Below are 27,760 nucleotides of genomic sequence, written 5' to 3'. Positions count from 1 at the left end.
CCCATCGTTTGCTCAGCCTATCTTTCTATCTGTGTGAGTGTTTTTTCATCTAGCTTCACCGTCATTATATGTTGGGGGCTGCCTTTTACTTTGGGGTCTGCTCTTGGGCAATTTAGATTTCCTTTTCTGTCTTTAGGCTATTTAGCGCTCCGGCTGTGATCGAGGGGTCTAGGGCATCGTAGGAACCCCCCACGGCTACTGCTAGTTGTGTTGATAGGTTCAGGGGTCTGCAATCTGATAGTTGCCAACTTCTCTGGTTTTCTGGACGTAGCTTCTATTTTTGTGTCTGCCTCCTACGGTGACTCAATCATAACAGTTACCAACCTCTCTGGTTTTCTGAGACTTAGCTTGTGTTGTTTTTTCTCCTCGGTGACCAATTCATAACAGGGCACTATGTTTATATCACCATGACTGATAATTTGTTCCTTAGAGAGACAAATCTGTGCCAGACAAGACCGATGTAACTGTGTGGTCATCATTGGCCTTCAGGAACTCATCAGGTTGTCAGAGTAGTGACACCTCCTGGTGTCTGATACCCTAAGGCAGTGATGGCGAACCTTTCTGAGACCGAGTGCCCAAACTGCAACCTAAAACCAAATTATTTTTTTATTTTTGACGAAGTACCAACACGTGCCACATGCCCCATCATGATCCCCTTCTTGTAGTAATATGCTCCATCATTGTCCCCTTCTTGTAGTAATATGCCCCATCACGATCCCCTTCATGTAGAAATGCCCCATCATGATCCCCTTAATGCAGAAATATGCCCCATCATGATCCCCTTCATGCAGACATATGCCCCATCATGATCCCCTTCATGTTGAAATATGCCCCATCATGATCCCCTTCATGTAGAAATTGCCCATTCCACCACCTCCATCATTTCCTTCTCCCCATCACCCCATCATTGCTCTCTCCCCCACCACCATTGTTGCCCTCTCCCCATCACTCCCATCATTGGCCCTCTCCCCTTCACTCCCATCATTGGCCCTCTCTCCATCACTCCCATCATTGGCCCTCTCTCCCTATCACCGCCATCATTGGCACTCTCCCCATCACTGGCTCTCTCCCCATCACTCCCTTCATTGGCCCTCTCCCTATCACTCCCATCATTGGCCCTCTCCCCATCACTCCCATCATTGACCCTATCCCCATCACTCCCATCATTGGCCCTCTCCCCATCACCGCCATCATTGTCACTCTCCATCATTGGCCCTCTCCCCATCACTCCCATCATTGGCCCTCTCCCCATCACTCCCATCATTGGCCCTCTCCCCATCACTCCCATCATTGGCCCTCTCACCATCACTCCCATCATTAACCCTCTCCCCATCACTCCCATCATTAGCCCTCTCCCCATTCATCCCATCATTAGCCCTCTCCCCATCAATCCCATCGTTGCCCTCTTCCCATCACTCCCATCATTGGCCCTCTCCCCATCACTCCCATCAATGGCCCACTCCCCATCACCGCCATCATTGGCACTCTCCCCATCACTTGCCCTCTCCCCATCACTCCCATCATGGGCCCTCTCCCCATCACTCCCATCATTAGCCCGTCTCCCCATTCATCCCATCATTAGCCCTCTCCCCATCACGCCCATCATTGGCCCTCTCCCCATCACTCCCATCATTGGCCCTCTCCCCATCACTCCCATCATTGGCCCTCTCCCCATCACTCCCATCATTGGCCCTCTCACCATCACTCCCATCATTGGCCCTCTCACATCACTCCCATCATTAGCCCTCTCCCCATTCATCCCGTCATTAGCTCTCTCCCCATCACTCCCATCATTGGCCCTCTCCCATCACTCCCATCATTGGCCCTCTCCCCATCACTCCCATCATTAGCCCTCTCCCCATTCATCCCGTCATTGGCCCTCTCCCCATCACTCCCTTCATTGGCCCTCTCCCATCACACCCATCATTGGCCCTCTCCCCATCACTCCCATCATTAGCCCTCTCCCCATCACTCCCATCATTGGCCTTTTCCCTGTCACTACCTTCATTGGCCCTCTCCCCATCATTAAAACACTCACACCACAGCAGCTTCACTGGCACAGTGGCCACACTCACCTCTCCGCGCGCCGGCAGCTGTCTCCTTCGTCTCATTGGGGGACACAGGTACTGTGGGTGTATGCTACTGCCGTCTGAAGGCTGACACTAAGTATACAAAAAAAAAGTTAGCTCCTCCTCCGCCGCATACACCCTCTCCCCGATTGCGGGCGGAAACCAGTTTTTTGCTTAGTGTCCTATGGAGGCACACGCAGTCTGGATCTCTCCAGACTATTTTTTTTTTTTTTTGCTTTCTTGCTATGCAGAGGAGACAGGGGCGACGGATCCTATTGAAAGGGTCCGATCTCCCCAAACCATCAACGGGCGAGCACGCGTTGAGTATCGCCTCCGCGTATCCTTTCCCGCACCGAGGGACATTTCTGGGACTTTTCCCCAGATATCTATTTTTCTTTTTTCTTTTGTTTATGAAGATAAGACAGGGGCAACGCATCCTATTGAAAGGATCCGATTTCCCCAAACCATCAACGGGCGAGCAAGTGCGAGTGTCCCTCCATGCATCCTTTCCCACGACGTGTGATATTATGCCAGACTTAGCCCTGTCCACCCCTAGGTATTGAAACCATGGGCTTGCACAGAGGAACAAGACTAGTCTGTGCGGCCCCCACTGCTCCACCAACGCAAGACGGTGGTGCTGCATGGCGGCGGACGGTCCCTCTCCTCGCCCCTACAAGGCGGACGGAGCTAGGGGTGCCTGCACCGTCCTAAAATTAAATACCCCAGGTGCCGCTACCGAGTGGCTGGAGTGGCAGGTATGGAGCTGGGGAGGGCCCTGGGCAGCGGTTTTTTTTGGAGGAGCAGGGTAAGGGCTCACACTATGAAGTCCCCTGAGGTTTTTTCCACTGGTTATAATGGGGCTAGGGCTGCGATCTGCAAGCGCCATTATCCCCCACCCTCCCCCCGCCTCTCTCCCTCCACCTCTCTCCCTCCACCTCTCTCCCTCCTCCTCTCTCCCTCCTCCTCTCTCCCTCCTCCTCTTCGCCTCCCCTCTTCGCCTCCCCTCCTCCCTCCTGGTACCTGCGCGTGGCTGTGTCCGGCAGGAAGGGACCTGTACCGCCAGTGGATGTGAGGAAAGCAGCATGAAGGACCGGATCACCGGGGTAGCGGGGCCTCTAGCGCACGAGCGGGCGGACGGTGTCTAATTTAGCCCGCGGCTTCGGCTTAGGCCGCGGGTGGAAGTTCCGCCCCCGGCGTGACGTCATATCCGGCGCCGCCCCCCGTGACTAGGGCGGGCGCCGGATAAAATTGAGGCCCCGGTTTCAGTGCAGGGTAGGCCGCGATCAGGAGAGCACTCGCAGCCTACCCAGAGGTGAAGGAGCGCATCGGAGGCAGACCCAGGAGCGCGAGGGGGACACACAGGAGCAGGGTAAGTGCGACCCCGTCCCGGAGCCACACTACGTGTATTAAAGGGTTACCCTCCTCCTCCTCCTTTCCCCTCGAACTTTCATAAATTTGGCCTAGTCAGCAATATGTCTGGGAAAGGAAAAACGCACACGTTCCTTTATGCCGCATGCGTTTCCTGTGGGGTTATGTTCCCACGAGCGCAGACTATTAAGTTATGTGAAGCCTGTGACTCTGAACGCGCCCAGGAGCCCTCCCCTGCAAGGAGCCCAGGGGTCTGGATCCCCTGGAATGGGCGTTATCACTCTCTCGGTCCATGGTTTCGCTTACGAAGGCGATTGAGACCCTTCAGGCCCCGGATAGGGGTAGAGACGACGGCTCGCCTGTTTGGGAGGGTTCATCCACCTCACAAGAGCCTCCGGCCTGCAGGGGCCACACTCTCTGTAGATAGATGCATAGGAAGAGAACCCACACTGCGTCTCCGGGCCCTTCCGGTGCTTCGGCATCTGTGAGTGCGGCGTCTCGCTCACCGTCACTATTTTCCGGGAGCGAGCAGAGTTCAAGTTATGACGTGGCGGAATCCTTGGACCTGGATACCCCAGGGTGTCGGGAGACGGTAGACAGTCTCATTGAAGCTGTCAATCAAACTTTGGGTATTGAGGAGGACGTCTCCCTAACCGCAGGTCATAAGGTATCCTTTAAGAAGGCCAGGCGACCGCATAGAGTGTTTAGCACTCATCCAGAGTTCGAGGACATAGTGCAGCAGCACAGGGAACTTCCAGACAAGCGTTTTTCGGGGCAAAAAACGCTAGAAACGAGATATCCGTTTGCACCAGAGCTCTGTAAGAGATGGGCGGAATCTCCAGTTGTGGATCCCCCAGTGTCACGCCTGGCCTCAAGAACTTTGTTGTCGGTGCCTAGTGTTTTCTTCCATTAAAGACCCCACGGATCGGCTCATAGAGCGTTTAGCCCACTCGGTGTATGAGGCATCAGGATCAGCACTCTTTCCTTCATTTGCGGAAACATGGGTAGCCAAGGCCATGATATCATGGTCAGATTCTTTAAATAAGGTCCTACAGGATAGAGACCTGCCGACGGAAGTGTCTGAGATAGCAGGTCAGATCGCGATGGCGGGTGACTATTTAATCAATGTGTCCTTGGATGCGGCTAATTGCGCAGCACTAGCGGCGGCGAATGCAATCGCCATTAGGAGAGCCCTGTGGTTAAGGCTATGGCGAGCTGATTCGATTTCCAAGAAATCCTTGACTTCCCTGCCTTATCAGGGTAGCCGCCTATTTGGGAAAAAATTAGACAAACTTATCTCAGATGCTACGGGGGAAAAAGCAGCTTTCTCCCACAGCAGAAAATTAAACTGCCATTTCGTCAGCCTCAGGCACGCTTTCGAGCATTTCGCAGCCCCGGGTGGATGGCAGCGGCCAGTTCTTCCGCCCCAGCTCGCTACAACCAAGACAAGGAGCGTCAGGTCACGTATAGAGCCAACCCGCTGGGCAGGATGCGAGGCCGTCTGCCCAGGTCAAGGGGGGCCAGGTCCCAGAGGCCCTCAGCGAAATGACTTGGGGCATCCAGTACCCGAAGACGGCAGAGTGGGCGGACGTCTACTCAGGTTCTGCTACGTCTGGGTCGCGGTGGCACGCGACGCATGGCTGGCGGAATTAGTGTCGTCTGGGTACAAAATAGAATTTGTCAGAGATCCTCCAAGACGATTTTTTCTTTCCCGGCTTCCCAAAGCAGAATCCCGGGCAGAGGCATTGCTAGGGGCCATCAAGGTACTGCAGCGCAACGGGGTCATTTTCCCTGTACCAGAGTGCGAAAGAACTCAAGGTTTTTATTCCAACCTGTTCGTGGTCCCCAAGAAGGACAGGACAGTAAGGCCAGTTCTGGACCTAAAGCTCCTGAACAGGTTCATCAGAATCAGGCACTTTCGAATGGAATCTCTCCATTCAGTCATATCGACCATGGAGTAGGGAGAATACTTGGCCTCGATCGATGTCCAGGATGCTTACCTGCACGTCCCTATTTTTCCCCCGCATCAAAGATTCCTACGTTTTGCAATCGATGGTCGGCATTTCCAATTTGTGGCTCTGCCTTTCGGGTTGGCCACCGCCCCCAGAGTGTTCACAAAGGTAATGACGGTCGTCATGGCCATTCTACATTCTCGGGGCATAGTGGTTTTACCGTACTTAGACGACCTCTTAGTGAAGGGTCCGTCCTTTCGGGCATGCGAGGAAAATGTCAGCATCACGCTGGATACCCTATCTCGCCTAGGATGGTTGGTCAACGGGAAAAAGTCGTCCCTTGTCCCAGCTCGGAGGATTTCATTCCTAGGGATGATTTTCGACACCTCCCAAGGGTTGGTAATTCTCCCTCAGGACAAGGCTCGAGTGCTCCGGCAGAGAGTTCGGAATCTTCAACAACCAGACCCTCACACCATTCGGTTCGGGATGAGGGTTCTAGGGAGGATGGTGGCGGCAATGGAAGCGATTCCGTTTGCCCAATTTCATCTTCGTCCCCTGCAGCACGCTCTCTTGACATCTTGGGACAAGAGTCTATTCACTCTCGATCATCAGTGCAGGTTGTCCTCTCAAGTCAGACGGTCACTTCATTGGTGGACGCGCGACTCCTCTCTTCTTCAGGGGAAGCCCTTTCCCCCAGATCAATGGTTGGTGATCACAACCGATGCGAGTCTTCTCGGTTGGGGAGCAGTTTTCCGCCATCACACGGCTCAGGGGCAATGGTCGCATCAGGAGGCACGCCTCCCGATCAACTTGTTGGAGATTCGAGCGGTGCGGTTTCCACTGCAACATTTCCAGCACTTTCTAGCAGGACGTCCGGTCCGGATTCAATCGGACAACGCCACGGCGGTGGCGTACGTGAATCACCAGGGAGGCACGCGCAGCAGGGCAACCATGCGAGAGATAGAGCATGTACTACGCTGGACCGAGGGGAACCACTCTGTAATCTCAGCAGTCCACATACCAGGCTTGGAAAATTGGGCAGCAGATTTCCTAAGCCGGCAGGGTGTCGCGGCCGGGGAATGGTCCCTGCACCCCGAGGTCTTCCAGCAGATTTGCCAACGGTGGGGGGACTCCGGACGTGGATCTGATGGCCTTCAGGGAAAACGCCAAAGTGGCCGTGTTTGTTGCTCGGTCTCAAGATCCTCGAGCAATCGCAGTGGATGCGTTGGTCCTACCATGGAACCAGTTTCGGCTCCCATACCTGTTTCCCCCGCTGCCACTACTTCCGAGGGTCATCAGAAAAATCAAGACAGAGGGGGTTCCGGCAATTCTGCTGGCCCCAGACTGGCCCCGTCGGGCATGGTACGCGGATCTAGTGCAGCTCCTCGCAGACGTTCCTTGGTGTCTGCCGGAACGACCAGACTTACTGTCTCAGGGGCCGATCTGCCACCCAAACTCAGGGGCCCTGTGTTTTACGGCATGGCCGTTGAATCTTGGATTCTGACCCAGGCGGGGTTTGGGCGTGAAGTGGTTGCTACAATGGTTAGCGCCCGGAAGCCTACCTCGGCGAAAATTTACCATAACACTTGGAAGGTTTTCTTTCGTTGGTGTCGAGAGCACGGGGTTGCGCCACTGTCCTTCTCGGTTCCCAACATCCTGGCTTTTCTTCAGTCAGGTCTAGATGCAGGATTGGCCCCGAGTTCCCTTAGGAGACAGATGTCGGCCTTGTCTGTCCTCTTCCAGCGAAGGATCGCTACTAATATGCAGGTCAAGACGTTCGTTCAGGGGGTCTCTCATTTGGTGCCCCCCTTTAGAGCGCCCATAGACGCCTGGGACCTTAACCTGGTCCTGAGTGTCCTGCAGGATGCTCCTTTTGAACCGTTACAAGAAATTTCATTATATCTTTCCAGAAAGGTCGTATTCTTGGTAGCCATAACTTCCATTAGGCGGGTCTCGGGAGTTGGCAGCCCTATCTTGTAGAGCACCGTTTCTGACTTTTTACAAGGATAAGGTAGTCCTTAGACCAGCTCCTCCCTTTCTGCCGAAGGTCGTGTCCTCTTTCCACATTAATGAGGACATTGTTCTGCCTTCATTTTATCCAGCGCCACAACATAGGGTGGAAAGGGCGCTCCACACGTTGGACCTAGTGAGAGCGCTCAGGAGGTGCGTGTCGAGGACGGCACCTTTTCGCCAGACAGACTCGCTGTTTGTGATCCCCGAAGGGCACAGGAAGGGGCTCGCAGCCTCAAGGTCGACCATAGCCAGATGGATTCGTCTAACTATTCAAGAGGCTTACCGTATTAGAGGCACACCGATTCCAAAAGGGATAGAGGCGCACTCTACTCGGGCAGTGGGCTCCTCTTGGACGCTTCTGCACCAGGCTTCGGCAGAGCAGGTATGCAAGGCGGCAACCTGGTCCAGCCTGCATACTTTTTCTAAGCATTACAATCAGGGCTGTGGAGTCGGTAAGCCACAGTTGCGACTCCGACTCCTGGATTTTATCAGGCTCCGACTCCGACTCCTTCATAAATGGCCAATTCATGACAACAAATTTACTGTTGTAAAATATTAAACATCGTGCTTATTCAGTTTCTCACCATCATATAAGTAATCAGACCACTTAGAGCAAAAACTACATTTATTAGAATACAATTAGAATATAGCAAATAACTTTTATAAACTTTTCTAAACTGTAAGTAAATATGCAATAAACACTTTTATGCAGTTAATAAGAAGAAATCTATAAATTTGTCCTCAGAAAAAGTATTGCCTCTGTCAGATCCTCCTTCATGGATGCCCTCAAATCTGATCTAATTATTTTGAGAGCAGAGAACAACCTCTCTACACTAACTTGTGTTGGTGGCAAAGCAGTAACCACTCGGGCAACATCTCTGACAATGTCAGGATACAGAGGAATCACTTGTTGCACTGTTATTTTTGATGAACGGTCAAATTTCTCAATTTCTTTTAGTGCACATGAAAAATTCTGCTGAAATGTACTGGCTGTGTTCCTTGATGGGGATGACTCTTCTATGCGGGAACGCTTTGCACGGTCCTTGTGATCCAAATATTTTTCGAAATTAAATTCTTCATCAGTTGATGATGAGGGTGAAGATGTGGCAGGACGACCAAATTCTTCTTGTTCCTCCTGACTGTTCTGCAACCCTTTCATCCTTACTACTATTTCAAACAGAGCTTCTTTTCCTTTACTTAGCTGTTGATCATCTAGAAGAATCCGATGCATTGGGTCTACATAAACAGCTGCCAAAAGAATGTTACTTTGTAATAGTAGCTCCTCTCTCCGTTTCATTTATGTAGCAATGCCACTTGCAATTAACCCTCCTCTTTGGGACAGGCGAAACATCAGGTTCTTCCACTCCTTTAAGAAAATACCTGGAGTTAAGTCCTCTGCTTGTAATTTTTTAGTCACTGTAAATGGGTGCTCTAGCAATTTTTCCAGCTCAGTCACCTGATTCCACTGACTTTCATTTAGCGTCAGTTGAGGGTTAGCCATGTCTACAAGAAAGGTTTTCAGTTCAACCAAGCGCTGAATCATTAAGTAAGTACTGCCCCATCGTGTGGCTTGATCAATAATTGCCCCTTTTCCAGCACGTCTCTTCAAAATTGAGTCAACTTTAGGGGTTCTGGCAACAGTAGCCAATTTTCTCACCTTGCCAATCAGTGCAGCAGCATGTCCTTCTTGCAGACTGTCTCTTATAGCCAGCTGTAGCGTATGCACAACACAGCGCATGTGATGAATGAAAGAACATATTGACACAGTTTCAACAAGATCATCTAAACTATCATGTTGCTGTTCATCTGAAGCAACTTCAGTTTGCTCCTCAGTTACAATACTGTGTTCCTCTATTTCAAACATTTCTGTGTCTGTGGACCCAGAATGTTCTTCTAGCTGCTGGTCACCATCATTACTCTCATTCATTAGCTTAATAGTACTTATCATATTTGAAGCATTGTCAGTTACGACAGAAAGAACTTGCTCTTTTTTAAGTTCATAGTCTTGCAGAACCTTTTCCACTAAGACCTGGAGAAACTCACTGGTGTGATGAGCTTTGGTGTCTTTTACTGCCAATGTCTTGGTAACTATTTCATTTTTGTCACAAACAAATCGGACATTGATGGCAAGATAGTTCACTCTGTGACGTGTGCAGGCATCCATTTTAAGAAACAGAAAGCGTCCCTTGAGAGTTTTTTTAAGTTCTTCCTTTTGTTTAAAAGCTTCTTCGATTTACTAATTTTCTAATACTCTCTCTCTCCAGAGAAACACCAAGCTTGCGGGCCATTTCCCCATTCATACACATAAAAGCTGGTCGTGAAAATAATGAAATAGGCACACTATCCTTTACAACAAGCTCTATGATCTGTTTTTTAAATGTATCTACTGTCATTGTCACATTAACTTTGTCACTGACAAAATATCTTGCAACTGATGGCTGCAAAGTTCTCTGCTCCTTTGTTTGGCTGGAAGAGCTGGGCACTGGTTCATTGGTTTGGATGCAGTCTTTCTCATCCACTGCTTTCAGTACTTCTGGATGAAAGCGCTGTAAATGTCTCTTTAGATTAGAAGCTCTGGTAGGAGCATTTTTATCTTTGCCTGAATATGCACTCATCTTGGCTTCACAGCATTTGTTTTCGTCTGGATCATTTGTCATACACTGACAGACATAATGTTTTCTATCTTGAGTGATGGTGAAATGTTCAAATACAGCTGATTTAATGTGATGCTTCTTTGACATTCTCAGGTTTTTAATTCTGCATTCACAATCCAAATGACAATTGTTTTTCCTAAAAACAATTGTACAAAATTATTGCCAGGTCGTACAACTGATATAGTGGTCATTAATACTGTTATTATTCCTCATGTACTCACAGTTAACTGATGCAAAGTTTGTTGAAAGGATAATACTTCTTACAGTCTTCCTCTTCTGAGTAGCAGGCAGCTGTGAGATGCTTGGAAGACGCACACCTAGTATGATGTAGTCTAGAGGAGGAGCTTTACTACTAAGAATTTGCAACACATTTTCACTTTCAGTTTCATACATTGTAAGTAGGGGGGTTGGGGCAGCATGAGGTTAACCAAGTATAAGATTAGATAAGGGCAGTGGAGAACAGTGACACACAAGAAGTAAGAAATGTCTCTATCTCCAGCAGAACTGCTTATCACTGTTGTTCATAGTTTGATAGAACATATATATTTGAGTAACATTTATAAAATTCATATGAAAGTTCAATTATGAAATATTAATACATTTTTTTTAAAGCTGGAGTCGGAGTCGGTACATTTCTACCGACTCCGACTCCAACCAAAACTAACTCCGACTCCACAGCCCTGATTACAATTTGCATACTCAGGCTTCGGCAGATGCGAGCCTGGGTAGAAAAATTCTCCAAGCAGCAGTGGCGCACCTTTAGACAGGAGGGCATGCGGCTTAGATCGGTGAGTTGACTTCCCACCCAGGGACTGCTTTAGGACGTCCCACAGTACCTGTGTCCCTCAATGAGACGAAGGCAAAACATGGATTTTTGTGAGTACTCACCGTAAAATCCTTTTCTCCGAGATGCTCATTGGGGGACACAGCACCCACCCTATGAGCCAGTTGGCTCTTGTTTATTTGATTAGTATAATTCTTCTTTAAAAGTAGGGCGGTCCTTTTTCAGACATATGGTATTCTGCGTTAAGGCTGATTTGTTTTGTGTTCTTCTACTGCTGTTGCACTAAACTGGTTTCTGCCCGCAATCGGGGCGAGGGTGTATGCGGCAGAGGAGGAGCTAACTTTTTTTTTTTTGTATTCTTAGTGTCAGCCTCCAGACAGCAATAGCATACACCCACAGTACCTGTGTCCCCCAATGAGCGTCTCGGAGAAAAGGATTTTGCGGTGAGTTATCACAAAATCCATGTTTCTTCCTCTCAGTGGCACAGCGGCCGCGGAGCTGAATGATGATGTCATCCAGCCGCGGCCGCGCCGCTCAATGTGTGACGCAGGAAGCTGGAGCTCCGAAACAGGGATGAGGCGATGCTGCATACCAGCTTAGAGGGCTCTGCATGCCATAGGTTTGCCATCAGTTCACTAAGGGGATGTTCACACATGGCCTTTTTGCTGTGCATTTTACACAACATATTTGCGTTTTAAAAATATGCAGCTTTTTACAGTACCAGAATAATGAGATTTCTGAAATCTCACACTGCTTTATTTTTTATTTTTATTTATTTTGAGCCCTGCAGTTTTTTGCCGAGACGCAGCACATCAGTTCTTTTAGCCCTTTTGCAGCACTTTTCACCTATTGAGATAAATGCGTGAAAAACACACATCAAAAATGTACGAAAGAAAAATTCTAAGCAGCATTTTTCCTGCTAGCATTTTTGGTTTTGGTGCAGAAAAAACTGTCTGCTGTGAATGAATGATCGGTCTGGTGACTTGTGTAGGGGGAGTGTATGTGATTGGTGATTTCTGACTCGATTATGTCACCTAACATTGTCTTCTTCTTATGTTTCTTCTCGTGGTGTACTTGTTCAGAACAGGTAACTTCTCCTCATCATTGTAGTTACAGATGTATATACAAAGAGACTAGCGACAAACTTAAAATCCTTCCTTGTTTCTGGTACATTGTGTCATTGTGTGTACATTTTTTGGCTTTTTTATATATTTTTTTTTACTATATGCCATTGCATGTTTTGCCGATTTCTGAGCGGTGCGTTTATAATCACACTAGATCTAAGCAAAACTGTTCCCAGGACTCTGGTCCAGCAGCCACGTTGGTGCTCTGTGGCAAAGACTGTCACGCCAGGGCTCTGCGAACTTCTTACTACCTGCCGGAATTCTGCGTACTTCTTCCAATCATAACATTGTGCCGGGCCTAATAGTCAGAAGCGGCACCCAGGAACCCGGAAGGTAGAAGGAAGTTCGTAGTGCTCTGGCGTGACAGCCTTTGGCTACCGTCGTGGCCGTTGGCCTGGGATCCTGCAAATTGTTTTCAACTCTGATCATATAAATGAATCTGTTATTTGTGATCTAGTTTTGAGTCATCATGACCAGGTTTTTTCACGCCGGTCTTGAGGATGGGTTGTGCTGGTGTTGGACTTTCCCGATTCATGAATCTGGAACGTGTGCCTCCGTGCACTATGCCAGAAATCCCACTCCAGTCGTTGACTACAGGAAGACTTCTGGAGTAGCACACTGAGGCAAATGCCACTGGCCAGGTGCTCCAGATTCATGAATCAGGAACATCTGACACCAGCACAACCCATCATGAAGAGCGGCGCGAAAAACGGCAAAGACTGGAGTCATATTTCTGGCGTATGGACGTGTCCATACACCGTGAAAAAGATCGAGCAGGCTCATTCTTTTTTCACGGCCGCAAGTACGGCCATACAGCGCACCGTGGAATTTTTTGCGGACCAATTTTGCAGCCCCATAGAAATCTACTGAGGCTGCAAAAACACGGTAAGTGTAAAAGCAGCCTTATAATTAATACGTTAATTTGGAACATTTATTTTTATTATCTCTATCAACTTAGACTCCACATCCCTGGTGGAAAAATAGAAATCTCCAGATCCTGTGTTCTAAACTGACGGAAATTTTTTTAAAGGGAATCTGTCGTTAGGTTTTTGCTACACCTTCTGAGAGCAGCATCATGTAGGGACATTGACTCGTATTCCAGTGATGTATCACTTCCTGGGCTTTTTACTTTTTACTGCTACAGATCTCAGAGTGCTGTATACCACCATCCACACCACTGATTGGCGACTTTCTGTGTACACTGTGCATAGGCAGAAAGCTACCAATCAGTGGTGGGGCTATACAGAACCCACTAATATGGAGGAATGCATGGCAGCAGGTTTACTAGTTTTCTAGTGATAAGCTGCTGATAAAACAGTGATTTTAGTGAATCTTCAATGAGCAGCAAAATGCAGTGCTAAATTGCTGGAATCAGGGTCTCTGTCCCTACATTATGCTGCTCTCAGATTAGATGATAGATTGCCTTTAATAATTCTACCAACATGTTTAAAAAAATTAGAGGCTTTATAAGGCATCATAAGCTATGGTATGACCATGTTGTCTTCCTTTGTGTGTCCTAATAGGACAATCCCTTAGTGTATAGCCCAGCATGACGTTCATGTGGCATGTGTGGCTGCGTCATTCTGCCCCTGCATGTGCTGTAGGATGTTGCTTGTAGGTCATATGAATCTTTGCTGAGGCTCGTGCTAATGTCAGTAATATACCACTTTCATGGCGTCGTTGCAGTTTATACGTGACTGTGTAATGGCTCTTGTACTATGTGCATACAGTGCAGGTGACATTGGAGGATGTGATGATGTGACTTCTATAGTAGGCGGCCCATCACCAAAGCAGAATTGGATAGGAAAGTTAATAAAAGGGTGGTGTAGCCATTGTTCTCATTGATGGTAGTGAGGAAATCCAAATCCTGGCACTACCTTAGCCCTACTACCGGAAGAGAGGGGGCAACTCATTGCTTGCACATGTCTCCTTCCAATCAACAAAGCTGTTTTTCTACTTGCAGACGTGTACATTTCTTCCTTACTTCCGTATGATAGTTCTGATTTATTTCACTCTTTGTGCTATTTTTTTTTCTCAGTCTATGGCAGAGGTTCTTGCAAAAAAAGAAGAACTTGCTGACCGTCTGGAGAAAGCCAACGAGGAGGCCATAGCCAGTGCTATAGCTGAAGAAGAGCAATTAACGAGAGAGATTGCGGCAGAAGAGAATGACATTGAAATAGACAATGAGAGCGATTTCTCGGTGAGTACTACTTTGCGTTCACTGTAGGGTCATGAAACGTCCTCCATCCATCGTATACTCCACCTTCGGGACACCGTGTCTTACTTATAAATACATTGATATGATTGATAAAATAAAATCTATTAGATGACCTTTGTGAGTACATACTTCAGCCCATATGAGCAGAATACAGGCTGTCCTACACCGTGCAGTCATAATTGAAAAAATATGTACATGAGAAGCCACATATTTAATACTCATTTTTTTAGCCTTTTTTTTTTTTACTTCATCTATTAGTTTTAGGCTTTATTCATATTGCTGTCGTTGGTTTCTATTGGGATTTTCAGTATTTTTGTGCTGCACTGTTTTTACTGTCAAACATACCAAAAACCCTATGTTCCCTTATTTCGGTCAGTGGGGTTTGTTTGTGTAAAATGCAAATCCTGCAGGATTTCATTGCAAACGATAGCGGTGACTCTGGTGTGAACAGAGCCTTAATTCACAAGGATCGAATATTCTGATTTAGTTGCATTTTGGGCGCCTGAACCATAAGGGTACGTGCACACGCTGCGGAATGCTCTGCGGATTTGTCCCCGCGGATTTAGTAAAATCCGCCGGTAAATCCGCAGGTCAGAAGACCTGCGGCTTATCTGCGGATTACACAGCGGTTTTGCCCTGCGGTTTATCATCTCTACAATGGAGGAGATGGCAAACCGCAGCGGAATCCGCAGAAAGAATTGACATTTCATTTCTTTCTGCGGATTGAAAAAAAAATTGTTTTCCATAGGTTATAATGCTACTGTACACCGCAGCAGAAACTGCTGCGGATCCGCAGGACCAAAACCGCTGTGGATCCGCAGCGTGTGCACACACCCTAGCACAGAAATTATTGCAGATAGTAATCCATTCATAAAATATTATGTTTAGTGATGAAACTGATGACATTCATGTACATTTCTTCCTATATTTTAGGCTAGTATGGGCAGTGGAAGCATGTCATTCAGCGGTATGTCCATGGACTGGAATGAAGTTTTAGCAGATTATGAAGGTATGTAAAGAAAACGTTAAAGGGGTAATATGTGACTTGTGCTTGCTTCTTAGAGTTGGATTTTGTAGTTTTGAATAGTGCTGACTCAATGTGTCAATGTGAAATTCATGCTCATGGCAAGCAAGAGTGGCCATCAGTCTGTATGGCTAAGGGTTCAAAAAAGGGTTTCCTGCAGAAAGAAACCATTGTTTTAATAGTCAGCCCAGGAGATTTGCTCTTGTAGTCAGTTCCTATATGGTGTAGGTATATAAATAGGCATAACTGATGGGGCCGGCACTCCAAAGCATCCACAGGAAGTCTGTGATCTGATCATGCGTGCCCGGACACCGTCAATTTTGTTTTCTTGTCAGTCATTGAAAGGTAGCTCCGCTCCCATCAGTAACGTACTCTTGTCATTTTGTCCAATTGAAATGCCTAGATCAGAAATAACAGACAAGAAGCAGTGCCTCCATGACAACAAAGGGTTACGTGACCCACGCCAAGATCCACTCTTAGAAGCTGCGTAGGTAATGAAAGTATATTAGAAAAGCAATTTCGAAGAATAGTTAGGACAAATGAAAGGGGACCAAATAGAAGTAGAAAACCCCTTTAAGAAGGACAAGGGGTCCTGAAAGTGATGATATGGCCCCAGCAGAGCCCCGATCTCAACATCACGAATCTGTCAGGGATTACATGAAGGGACAGAAGCCTAAATCTATTGAAGATCTGTGGTTAGTTCTCCAAGATGTTTGCAACAACCTCCCTGTCGAATTCCTTCAAAGCAGTGTGCACGTGTACCCACAAGAATTGATTTGTGATGTTGTTTTGAAGACAATGTGCAGTCACAGCAAATATTGATTTGATTTAGGTTTCTGTTTTGTTTGTTCACTTTGTATTTTAATTTTTAATTGATACAAATAAACTGTTAAGACTTTTTTTGTGCATTTTTACTTTGAGCACTTTTTCATATTTAAATCCATTTATTTTGGGTTTTTTTTTTCATTTTGGGTCAAGGTGCTATTCAGACTTTGAGATAAATGGGATGTAAATGTATTAATTAAATGGGATTATCTTGTAGCACGTGAGTCTTGGAGACAGAACACGTCCTGGGGTGACATGGTAGAGGAAGAACCCTCTAGGCCACCTGGCCATGGGATCCATATGCATGAAAAACTGTCTTCACCTTCCAGAAAAAGGTTAGCTTGCTATACAGTACCCCAGATACGCTGAATTTGTTCTCTCTTTTGGCGCTTACAAAATAGATAACGTTATAACCCCTTACTGACATGTCTTATTCATGTACACATGCCAGGTGCAGGTCTATGAGGCTGACCCCATGCCATATCGGGCTGTCCCCATGCCATATCAGGGCTGACCCCACGCCATATCGGAGCTAAGTGAAGCTCTGAGCACTGCAGTTAACTCCTTTATACTCTTTCTGTTGCTGACAGCAGCATTTCTGGAGCGTTCCATGTGACCATTGACTCTAATGGCTTGACTGCAGGATGTCATTGGTTTGCTAGTAGTTAGTGGTCTGCTGAAGACCCTCTTGACTGCCATATAAAAGTCCTCATGCATTAGGCAACGTTTTAGTCCAACAAGACAAGGTTTATTAGCTTTATAAACCCCGAAGGGACTTTTACACAAAACAGCCATGCTCCAACACAAAGGTAAACACCGCAGGAAAGTACAGTACATATGGCGGGTCAATACTCTGGCAGGTATACATCCAATACCCCAGCAGGTACCATACACCCACACCCAGTTATCCTTTATCTCTCTGGTAGTAAAGCTGACTCCCCAGTCACTCCATTCAGAGAGAGGTCATCAGTTGTCTCTCTCCCAGCTACATTTCACATCTTGGTAGGTCACTCACAAGCTTAAGAATAATAATAATAGTAGTAATAATACATTTTATTTCTATAGCGCCGACATATTCCGCAGCACTTTACATTTCAGAGGGGACTTGTACAGACAATAGACATTACAGCATAACAAGAGGAATGAGAGCCCTGCTCGCAAGCATACAATCTATGAGGAAAAAAGGTAGACACGAAAGGTGGGTGGTAACAATTGCCCTGATTGTATGCACCAGCCATAATGTTAGGGCCCCGTTACACATAAAGATGCACCAGCGATCCCGACACCGATACGACCTTGTCAGGGTCGCTGGTGCAACGCTACATGATCGCTGGTGAGCTGCCAAACAGGCAGCTTCACCAGTGATCAGCACCAGCGAGGACGCTGGTATCCAAGGTAAATATCGGGTTACTAAGCGGCGCGCGTCACTTAGTTACCCGATGCGTACCTTAGAAACCTGCGTGCTCACGCCGGGAGCTGCCAGCACGCAGGTTTCTAAGGTACACATCGGGTAACTAAGTGACGCGCGCCGCTTAGTAACCCGATATTTACCTTAGCGACCAGCTCCCAGCGCCTGCTTAGAGCGCTGGGAGCCTCGCTGATTGTTGGCTCCCGCTGCCACACGCAGCGATGCGTGCTGGCCAGCGGGAGACCAGCGATCAAAAAATGGCCCAGGCCGATCGAGCACGATCAGCGATACCCGGCGGGGGGCCGGTCGCTGATCCCCGTCACACACAGCGATCTCGCTGGCAAGATCACTGTGGCGTCACAAAATCAGCGATCTCGCTAGCGAGATCGCTGTGTGTGACGGGGCCTTTAATTGTGTAACAGTACAGACACAGAGGGCTGATAGATTCTTAAAGCATGTGGGAACATGATACAGGGAACCTCGTTATGGTAAAGCTTTTGACTGTGCCACACAGGACTAATCGTATTGACCTGTGAAGTGCATTCCAAAGAATTGGCGCAGCACGTGTATAGTCTTGGAGACGGGAGTGGGATGTTCTGATTATTGAGGATGCTAACCTCAGGTCATCAGCAGAACGGAAGGCATGGGTAGGGTGGTAGACTGAACCGAGGGAGGAGATGTATGGTGGTGCTGAGCCATGGAGGGCTTTGTGGGTGAGGGTAATAAGTTTGTACTGGATTCTGGAGTGGATGGGTAGCCAGAGTAATAACTGGCACAAGGTAGAGGCATCGGTGTAACGATTGGCGAGGAGTATGATCCTGGCTGCAGCATTCAAGACAGATTGGAGGGGGGGAAAGTTTGGTAAGAGGGAGACCGATTAGAAGAGAGTTACAATAGTCCAGACGAGAATGAATAAGAGAAACAGTAAGAGTTTTTGCGGAGTCAAAGGTAAGAAAAGGTCGAACTCTAGAAATATTTTTGAGATGCAGATAACAAGAGGGAGCCAGTGATCGGATGTGGGGGGCAAAGGAAAGCTCGGAGTCAAGTATGACCCCAAGACAGCGGGCATGTTGCTGGGGAGTAAAACCACACACAGAAATGGCAGTGTCGGGTATAGGTACATTAGTAGAGGGAGGAAACACCAGGAGTTCAGTCTTTGACAGGCTCAGTTTCAGATATAGTGAGGACATGATATTAGAAACAGCGTTTAGACAATTGCCGGTGTGTTCTAAAAAGGCAGGCATGATGTCAGGAGAGGTAGCGTGTATAATTGGGTGTCATCATAGAGATGGTACTGGAAACCAAATCTACTGATTGTTTGACCAATAGGGGCAGTATACAAAGAGAAGAGGATGGGACTTAGAACCGATCCTTGAGGAACCCCAACATTAAGTGGAAGATGAGAGGAGGAGGAGCCAGCAAAAGATACAGTAAAGGAGCGGTCAGAGAGATAGGAGGAAAACCAGGAGAGAACGGTGTCCTTGATGCCGATGGAGCGGAGCATAGTGAGGAGGAGCTGATGATCCACCGTGTCGAATGCTGCAGAGAGATCCAAGAGAATTAGCATGGAGTAATGACCATTTGATTTAGCTGTTAGTAGATCATTAGAGACTTTAGTGAGGGCAGTTTCAGTAGAGTGTAAAGAGCGGAAACCGGATTGGAGAGGGTCGAGAAGAGAGTTATCAGAGAGATAGCGGATTAGATGGGAGTGAACCAGGCATTCCAGGAGTTTAGAGATAAAGGGAAGCTTTAACACACTCGCCACTGCTTCAACGTCCAGCAGACTCACTGGCTCACAAGCAGCACGCTGAACCCCATTATGGGTTCTTAGCAAACCGTTTTGGTTGATTTGTGTCTTCTTGGTCGTTTTTTTTTGCAAAGCCAGTAGGTTCTTTTTTTTTTCACAGGACATGCTATGCAGGCTCTACCAGACTGTAAAGAGAGAAATGGGACTTGCAATCTATTAGACATTTAAAACCTAATTCCTTGGATAAATGTATAAGATGAGAATACCTCTTCAACTCCATCACTCCGTGGCCAGTATTCGTTTTTACTTTTGCGGCAATTAACTGCAAGTCACTTTGGTAAAAAGTCTCCACATCTTACCACTCACATTTTTGCCCATTCCTCAAGGTAAAATTGCTTTTGCTCATTCAAGGTCGATGGTTTCCTCTGGTGAACAGCAATCTTATAGTCTGACCACTGATTCTCAATTGGCTTAAGGTCTGGGCTTTGACTAGGCCACTCCAAAACATTTACATGGTTTCCCTTAAACCACTCAAGTGTTGCTTTAGCAGTATTCTTAGGGTCATTGTCTTGTTGGAAAGTGAACCTCTGTCCAAGTGTCAAATCACTGACAGAAACAGTTTTTGCTCCGTAATATCCCTGTATTTCGCACCTTCCATCTCCCCTAGTCTCGGACCATGTTCCCTGTCCCTGCTGCCAAAATACATCCCCACAGCATGATGCTGACACCACCATGTTTCACTGTGTGGATGATGTTATTGGGGTAATGATGTTATTGGGGAGTCTCCCACATGTCTTTTGGGAAACTCAAAACAAGCCTTACAATTTTTGTGTGTAAGTAAAGACTTTTTCTGCCCATTCTTCCATAAAGGACACCTCTATGAAGTGTATGGCTTATTGTGGTCGTTTGGACAGATACTCCAGTCTATGCTGGGGAAATTGCAGCTCCTTCAGGGTTACCTTTAGTTTCTGTGCTGCCTCTCTGATTAATGCCCTCCTTGCCTGGGCTGACAGTTTTGGTGGGCGCTCCTCTCTTGGCAGTTTGTTGTGATACCATGTTCTTTCCATTGGATGATAATGGATTTGATGGTGCTCTGTGGGATCTTCAGAAATTGGGATTTTTTTTTATAACACAACACTGACTTGTTCTTCTCAACAACTTTGTCCCTGACTTGTTTTGGAGATCTCCTTGGTCGTCATGGTGTTGTTTGGTTAGTGGTGCCTCTTGCTTAATGGTGTTGCAGCCTCTGTGACCTTTCTGAAAAGGTGTATATACAGTTGTGCTCAAAAGTTTACATACCCCAACAGAATTATTGCTTTCTTGCCTTCTTTTAAAGAGAATATGAATGATAACACCAAATCTTTTTCTCCACTCATGGTTAGTGGTTGGGTGAAGTCATTTATTGTCAAACTACTGTGTTTTCTCTTTTTAAATCTTAATGACAACCCAAAACATCCAAATGACCCTGATCAAAAGTTCACATACCCTGGTGATTTTGACCTGGTAACTTGCACAGAAGTTGACACAAATGAGTTTGAATGGCTACTAAAGGTAACATCCTCACCTGTGACCTGTTTGCATGTAATCAGTGTGTGTACATAAAAGCTGAGTGAGTTTCTGGGATCCAGACAGACTACTGCATCTTTCATCCAGCCACTGACGTTTCTGGATTGTGAGTCATGGGGAAAGCAAAAGAATTGTCGACGGATCTATGGAAAAAGGTAGTTGAACTGTATAAAACAGGAAAGGGATGCAAAAAAATACCCAAGGATTTGTTAATGCCAGTCAGCAGCGTTCAAACTATTATTAACAAATGGAAAATCAGGGGCTCTGTAAAAACAAAACCACGATCAGGTAGACCAACAAAAATTTTCTTCTACAACTGCCAGGAAAATTGTTCGGGATGCAAAGAAAAACTCACAAATAACATCAGCTGAAATACAGGATTCTCTGAAAAGTAGCGGTGTGGCTGTTTCAAGATGCACAATAAGGAGGCACTTGAAGAAAAATGGGCTGCAGGTCTAGTCGCCAGAAGAAAGCCATTACTGCACAAATGCCACAAAGTATCTCGCCTACAATACGCAAATCAGCAGAGACGAGCCTCTAAAGTCCTGGAACAAGGTAATTTGGAGTGATGAGACCAAAATTGAACTCTCTGGCCACAACCATAAACGTTACATTTGGAGAGAGGTCAACAAGGCCTATGATCAAAGGAACACAATTCCTACTGTAAAGCATGGCGGTGAATCGCTGATGTTTTGGGGATGTGTGAGCTACAAGACACAGGAAACTTGTTCAAAGTTGAAGGAGAGATGAAAGCAGCATGTTACCATCAAATACTGGAGGCAAATTTGCAAACATCAGCCCGTAAGCTGCGCATGGGACATATTTGGATGTTCTAACATGACAACGATCCAAAACACAAGGCCAAGTTGACCTGTCATTGGCTACAGCAGAGCAAAATGTAGGTTCTGGAGTGGCCAACTCAGTCTCCTGACCTCAATATCATTGAGCCACTCTGGGCAGATCTCAAGTGCGCAGTTCATGCTAGACAGCCCAGGAATTTACAGGAACTGGAGGCTTTTTGCCAAGAAGAGTGGGCAGCTTTATCACCTGAGAAAATGAAGAACCTCATCCACAACTACCACAAAAGACTTCAAGCTGACATTGATGTTAGAGGGGGCAATACTCGGTATCAAGAAATGGGGTATGTAAACTTTTGATCAGGGTCATTTGGATGTTTTGGGTTGTCATTATGATTTAAAAAGAGAAAATACAGTAGTTTGACAATAAATGGCTTCTCACAACCACTAACTGAGTGGCAAAAAGGCTTTGTGTTATCATTCATATTCTTTGAAAAAAGGCCAAGAAAGCAAAAATTCTGCCGGGTATGTAAACTTTTAAGCACAACTGTATACTGACAGACCATGTGACACTTAGATTGCACACAGGTGGACTTCCTCTCACTAAGCATTTGACTTATGAAGGTAATTTCTTGCACCAGAAATTTTTAGGGGCTTCATAGCAAAAGGGGCAAATACATACGCACCTGCCAATTTTTAGTTATTTGATCCCATAAATTTAATTTATGTATACCGTATATTTTTCTCACTTCAACAACTAAAACTAATTAGCGTTAATGCATCACACACAAATCTGCAAAAATCTTTAAACACAGGTTGTAATATAACAAAATAGGTAAAAGCCAAGAAGTGTGAATACTTTTGCAAACCTCTGTGTGTGTGTGTGTTCATATCTTTATCTATCAGGGGTGGTTGTGCATTCTTGATATTAAATTATTCTTTTAGGGGGCTTTTCGTCAGCCCGCTCCCAGGCTATAGATCACAATTGTCTTTACCTTTTGTAGGACAATTGCTGAATCGAAAAAGAAGCATGAAGAGAAACAGCGAAAAGCACAACAGCTGAGAGAGAAGCTGCAGGAAGAGAAAGCTCTTAAGGTTCAGAAACTTCTGGAAAGAGTGAGTATAGATATTTTTTTTCAGATGTGTGGCCCAGGGTGTAGACTAGAATACAGTTCTTGTTTTGTGCGATCTGACCTTTCGTTGCGTTTTTTGCATTTGGACTAGAGGACCAAAGGTTTTATTACACTTATCACTCTACCTGATCGCACGAACTATGTCGCAAATCATTTACTGTTTTGCCTGATTTGTCCTTTTCCCGGGAGAATCACACAAGGTCATTGAATAAAGAACTTTGATATCTCTTCCATAACACTTCTCCATCATATGCCAGAGGTTAAAACTAGCCATGCAACAAGCAAGACATTTGAGTTAAGCCAAACTGGTTTGCTTACTTTGCGACCACAGTTTTTCACAGAATCATAACGTAGAATTTTGATTGCTTGCTTCAAAGCTACATACTGTATTTTTTAAAAATATAAGATGCACTTTTTAGTAAGTAAAACCTTGCTAAAATGTGTCAGCATCTTTTAGTTCCGAGGCAGGTTCTTATGATGGAAAACACTGACTCAGCGTCCTTCTACCTCCCTACTCTACCCTAGTGCATTGAATTGGTGAAACTGACCCCACCACTTCTTTACAAAAGGGACTTTTTGATCGGTAGGAAATATGTTTTTCCTATTTCTCCTTCGCCTCATTGGGGGACACAGATACTGTGGGTGTATGCTTCTGCCACTAGGAGGCTGACACTAAGTAAAAAAAAAAGAGGTTAGCTCCTCCTCCGTCGTATACACCCTCGCCCCTATTGCGGGCGGAACTCAGTTTTTTGCTTAGTGTCCATGGAGGCACACACGTCTTCTTTTGCTCCAGACTTTCTTCTTTTTTTTTTCTTTTCCCATGAAGATGAGACAGGGGCGACGGACCCTATTGAAAGGGTCCGATCTCCCCAAACCATCAATGGGCGAGCACGTGTTGAGTATCGTCTCCACGTATCCTCTCCCGCACCGTGGGACATATCTGGGCCGTTTTCCCCAGACCTTTTTTTATTTTATTTTTACCGTCTATGAAGATGAGACAGGGGCAACGGATCCTATTGAAAGGGTCCGATTTCCCCAAACCATCAACGGGCGAGCACGTGCGAGTGTCCCTCCACGTATCCTCTCCCACGACGTGGGACACAATGCCGGACTTAGCACTGACCACCCCTAGGTATTGAAGCCATGGGCTGTACAGAGGTACAAGACTAGTCCGTGCGGCCCCCACTGCTCCACCAATGCTTAGACTGCGGTGCTGCAAGGCGGCGGACGGTCCCTCTCCTCACCCCCTGAAGTGGTTAGATGGAGCTAGGGTGCCTGCACCATCCTATTTTGTCAAGGCCCCCTCACATACCTGAGCTGGGAAGCTACAGAGGATCGTCAGTGAGGAGAGGGCCTGGGAGGGCTCCTGCGGCGAAGATCCGGGGCTGGAGCCCTTAGCTGTCAGATGCCACCGGCCAGTGGCTGCGGAGCGGTGCGGAGAAGCCCGCGCCAGTAAGTAGCGCCATTTTTTTGTGGCGCCATGGAGTCGCCCCCCCCCCATCGCAGGCAGGGGATAAATTGAGGCCGCGGCTTTAGCCGAAGCTAGGCCACGACCGGAAGTTCCGCCTCCGGGCCGCGCGTCACTTCACAGTTCATGCAATTGAGTCCCTTCAGGCCTCAGATGGGGGCAGGGACAGTGGCTCGCCGGCCTTAGAGGAGACCTCCACCTAACAAGAGCCTCTCGCCTGCAGGGGCCGCTCTCACTCCAGGCAGACCCGAGGGAAACGAATCCACACGGTGTCGCCTAGTCCATCCGGTGCCTTGGCATCCATAAGTTCTGCTTCTCGCTCCCCGTCACCAGTGGTTGATAGCAAGCAGACCTCAGAATTCGACTCAGACAAGCCCCTTGACCTGGATACTCCAGCATCACGTCAAACAGTGGACAGCCTCATAGAAGCCGTCAATCAGACCTTGGGGATTGAGGATGATGCCGCAGCGGCTACGGGGCATGAAGTGGCATGTAAGCAAGTGAAGCGCCCGCACAGAATTTTTTCCTCTCACCCGGTGTTTGAGGACATAGTGCAGCGGCACAGAGAACGTCCAGTCAGGCGTTTCTCGGGTCAAAAGGCACTCGAAACAAGGTATCCATTTGCTCCGGACCTCCGTAAAAAATGGATGGAATCCCCGATGATGGATCCTCCGGTTTCGCGCCTAGCCACTAAGACCCTGCTATCCGCCCCTAGTGTTTCCTCAATTAAGGATCCCACGGATCGCCTTATAGAGAGCTTTGCTCGCTCAGTATATGAGGCGTCAGGGTCAGCGCTCGCTCCCTCATTCGCAGCAACTTGGGTAGCCAAGGCTATGATATCATGGTCAGAAACATTAAACAAGGTCACGCAGGAGCAGGATCTACCTGCAGAGATTTCGGAGGTCGCAGGTCAGATGGCCGGAGACTATGTAATCAATGCTTCTTTGGATGCGGACAATTGCTCGGCACTTGCTGCTGCTAATGCAATTTCTATCAGAAGAACCCTATGGTTAAGGACATGGCGAGCCGATTCTACTTCTAAGAAGTCCTAGACTTCCCTGCCTTATCAGTGCGGCCACCTATTTGGGGAGAAGTTGGATCAACTTATCTCCGATTCCACAGGAGGAAAGAGCGGGTTTCTCCCTCAACAAAAGGTCAAAACGCCTTTTGTCATCCGTTTTCAGGCACGTTTTCGGGCCTTTTGCAACCCCGGGTGGACTGCAGCGGCCAATTCCGCCGCCTCAGGCCGCCTCAACCAGGATAGGGAGCGGCAGGTCTCATATAGAGCCAACCCATTGGGGAGAATGCATACTCAGCAGCCCAGATCGAGGGGATTCAGATCCCAAAGATCGTCGTCCAAATAACTGGAGGCCTTTACCAGACGACACGGGCAAGGTGGGCAGCCGCCTACTTTGGTTTCACCACGTCTGGGTCAATGTCGCTCACGACGCATGGGGAAAGGAATTGGTGGCCTCAGGTTACAAAATAGAATTTGTCAGATATCCTTCAAGATGTTTTTTTCTTTCCCGGCTTCCCAGGGTGGATACCCAGGCAAGGGCTCTATTGGGAGCCATCAAATCGCTCCAGCACAACAGAGTCATTGTTCCAGTGCTGGAACACGAAAGAGCTCAGGGGTTCTATTCCAACCTTTTCACGGTTCCCAAAAAGGACGGGTCTGTCAGGCCTGTTTTGGACCTGAAGCTTCTGAACAAATTCATCAGGATCAGACATTCCCGGATGGAGTCTCTCCGTTCAGTCATATCGGCCATGGAGCAGTGAGAATACTTGGCCTCAATAGACATCCAGGACGCATATCTGCATATTCCCATTTTTCCTCCTCATCAGAGGTTTCTATGCTTCACCATCGGCGATCAACATTTTCAGTTCATAGCGCTACCCTTCGGGCTAGCCATGGCTCCCAGAGTGTTCACAAAGGTTATGGCAGTTGTCGTGGCCACACTGCATTCTCGAGGCATAGTCATCTTGCCTTATCTGGACGACCTCTTGGTCAAGGGCCCGTCAATACGGGCATGCGAGGAAAAGGTCAACATCACGCTAGATACTCTTGCCTGCTTAGGATGGTTGGCAGTGCAAAGAAGTCATCCCTTGTGCCAGCTCAGAGCATCTCCTTCCTAGGAATGATCCTCGACACTTGCCGAGGGGTTGGTAATTCTCCCTCAGGAAAGGGCGCTAGCTCTCCGGCAGGGTGTCCGGACACTTCGCCAACCAGTCCCTCATACCATCCGATCCGGGATGAGGAGTCTAGGGAAAATGGTGGCAGCAATGGAAGTGATACCTGTCGCCCAGTTCCAGCTTCACCCCCTGCAGCACGCCCTCTTGTCAGCCTGGGACAAGAATCCTTTCACGCTCGATCGGCGGTGCCGACTGTCCTCTCAAGTCAGGGAGTCGCTCGGATGGTGGATAACCAGTTCCTCTCTGGCGCAGGAAAGGACTCGCTGCCACAAAATCGACCATAGCCGGATGGATTCGTTTGACTATTCAGGAGTCCTACCGCATTAGAGGCACGCCGATTCGAGCAGGGATCTGAGCGCACTCTACTTGGGCAGTGGGCGCCTCTTGGGCACTTCGGCACCAGGCTTCGACGGAACAGGTTTGCAAGGCAGCAACCTGGTCCAGCCTGCACACATTTGCCAAACATTATAATATCCATGCTCAGGCCTCGGCGGATGCGAGCATTCTCCAAGCAGCGGTGACACACCTTTTAAACAAGAGGTGCATGTAGCTTGGATTGGTGAGTCAATTCTCCCACCCAGGGACTGCTTTAGGACGTCCCACAGTATCTATGTCCCCCAATGAGGCGAAGGAGAAACATGGATTTTTTGTGATAACTCACCGTAAAATCCTTTTCTCCGAGACGCGCATTGGGGGACACAGCACCCACCCTATTAGCCAGATGGCTCTGTTTTTGTTTAGTTAATACACATTTATTTATGTGATATAAGGGTGGTCCTTTTCTGGACATGTTGTACCTGTATTAAGGCTGATTTTGTTGTCCTCCTACTGCTTTGGCACCAAACTGAGTTCCGCTCGCAATAGGGGCGAGGGTGTATACGACGGAGGAGGAGCTAACCTCTTTTTTTTTACTTAGTGTCAGCCTACTAGCGGCAGAAGCATACACCCACAGTATCTGTGTCCCCCAATGAGCGTCTCGGAGAAAAGGATTTTACGGTGAGTTATCACAAAAATCCATGTTTTCTGCTGTCTAAACCTGGGTGCGGCTCATAGAAAGGGGTTTCTGAGTCTGAAAAATACAGAATTTAAAAATGATTTACCTCTTTGGATCTGTTAACTTATCAGTGATCATTTCTGTTTTAAATTCTTAGGGCTCATGCAGAAATCCGTATATCTTGTTCCGATCATGGACCATAGTGCACGGACTGGCAGCTGGTCTCGCGATCCGAGCGTGACAGCCTCATAGCAATACATGAAGGTGTCATGCTCTGGTCACAAGACCCCTTGCCAGTCTGTGCATTGTGGTCCGTGATCAGACTGAGGTCCATGGACGTCTGCATGAGCCTTCTCCTTATCTGCAAGAGACTTCTCCTCGGACTTAGGCTAGTTTCACACTAGCGTTTATTCCATGCAGCGC

The 27,760-nt window shown here is 47.4% G+C and overlaps 1 protein-coding gene across 2 annotated transcripts in view; it reads left to right on the top strand.

Moving 5' to 3' along the window:
* The window catches only part of SCAPER (S-phase cyclin A associated protein in the ER), a 404,857-nt gene that overhangs the window by 142,048 nt on the left and 235,049 nt on the right, over window positions 1-27,760 (top strand). For both annotated transcript variants that reach the window (XM_073579348.1, XM_073579347.1), the window contains exons 10-13: window positions 14,003-14,164; window positions 15,116-15,191; window positions 16,249-16,366; window positions 22,554-22,665. In XM_073579348.1, coding sequence (XP_073435449.1) covers window positions 14,003-14,164; window positions 15,116-15,191; window positions 16,249-16,366; window positions 22,554-22,665 — 468 coding nt within the window. The remainder of the gene's footprint in view (window positions 1-14,002; window positions 14,165-15,115; window positions 15,192-16,248; window positions 16,367-22,553; window positions 22,666-27,760) is intronic.

The sequence above is a fragment of the Dendrobates tinctorius genome, unplaced genomic scaffold (assembly GCF_039654945.1).
Source record: "Dendrobates tinctorius isolate UK_male_01 unplaced genomic scaffold, ASM3965494v1 ptg000062l, whole genome shotgun sequence".
NCBI lineage: Eukaryota > Metazoa > Chordata > Amphibia > Anura > Dendrobatidae > Dendrobates > Dendrobates tinctorius.
This window is presented reverse-complemented; position numbering and strand designations above follow the sequence as displayed.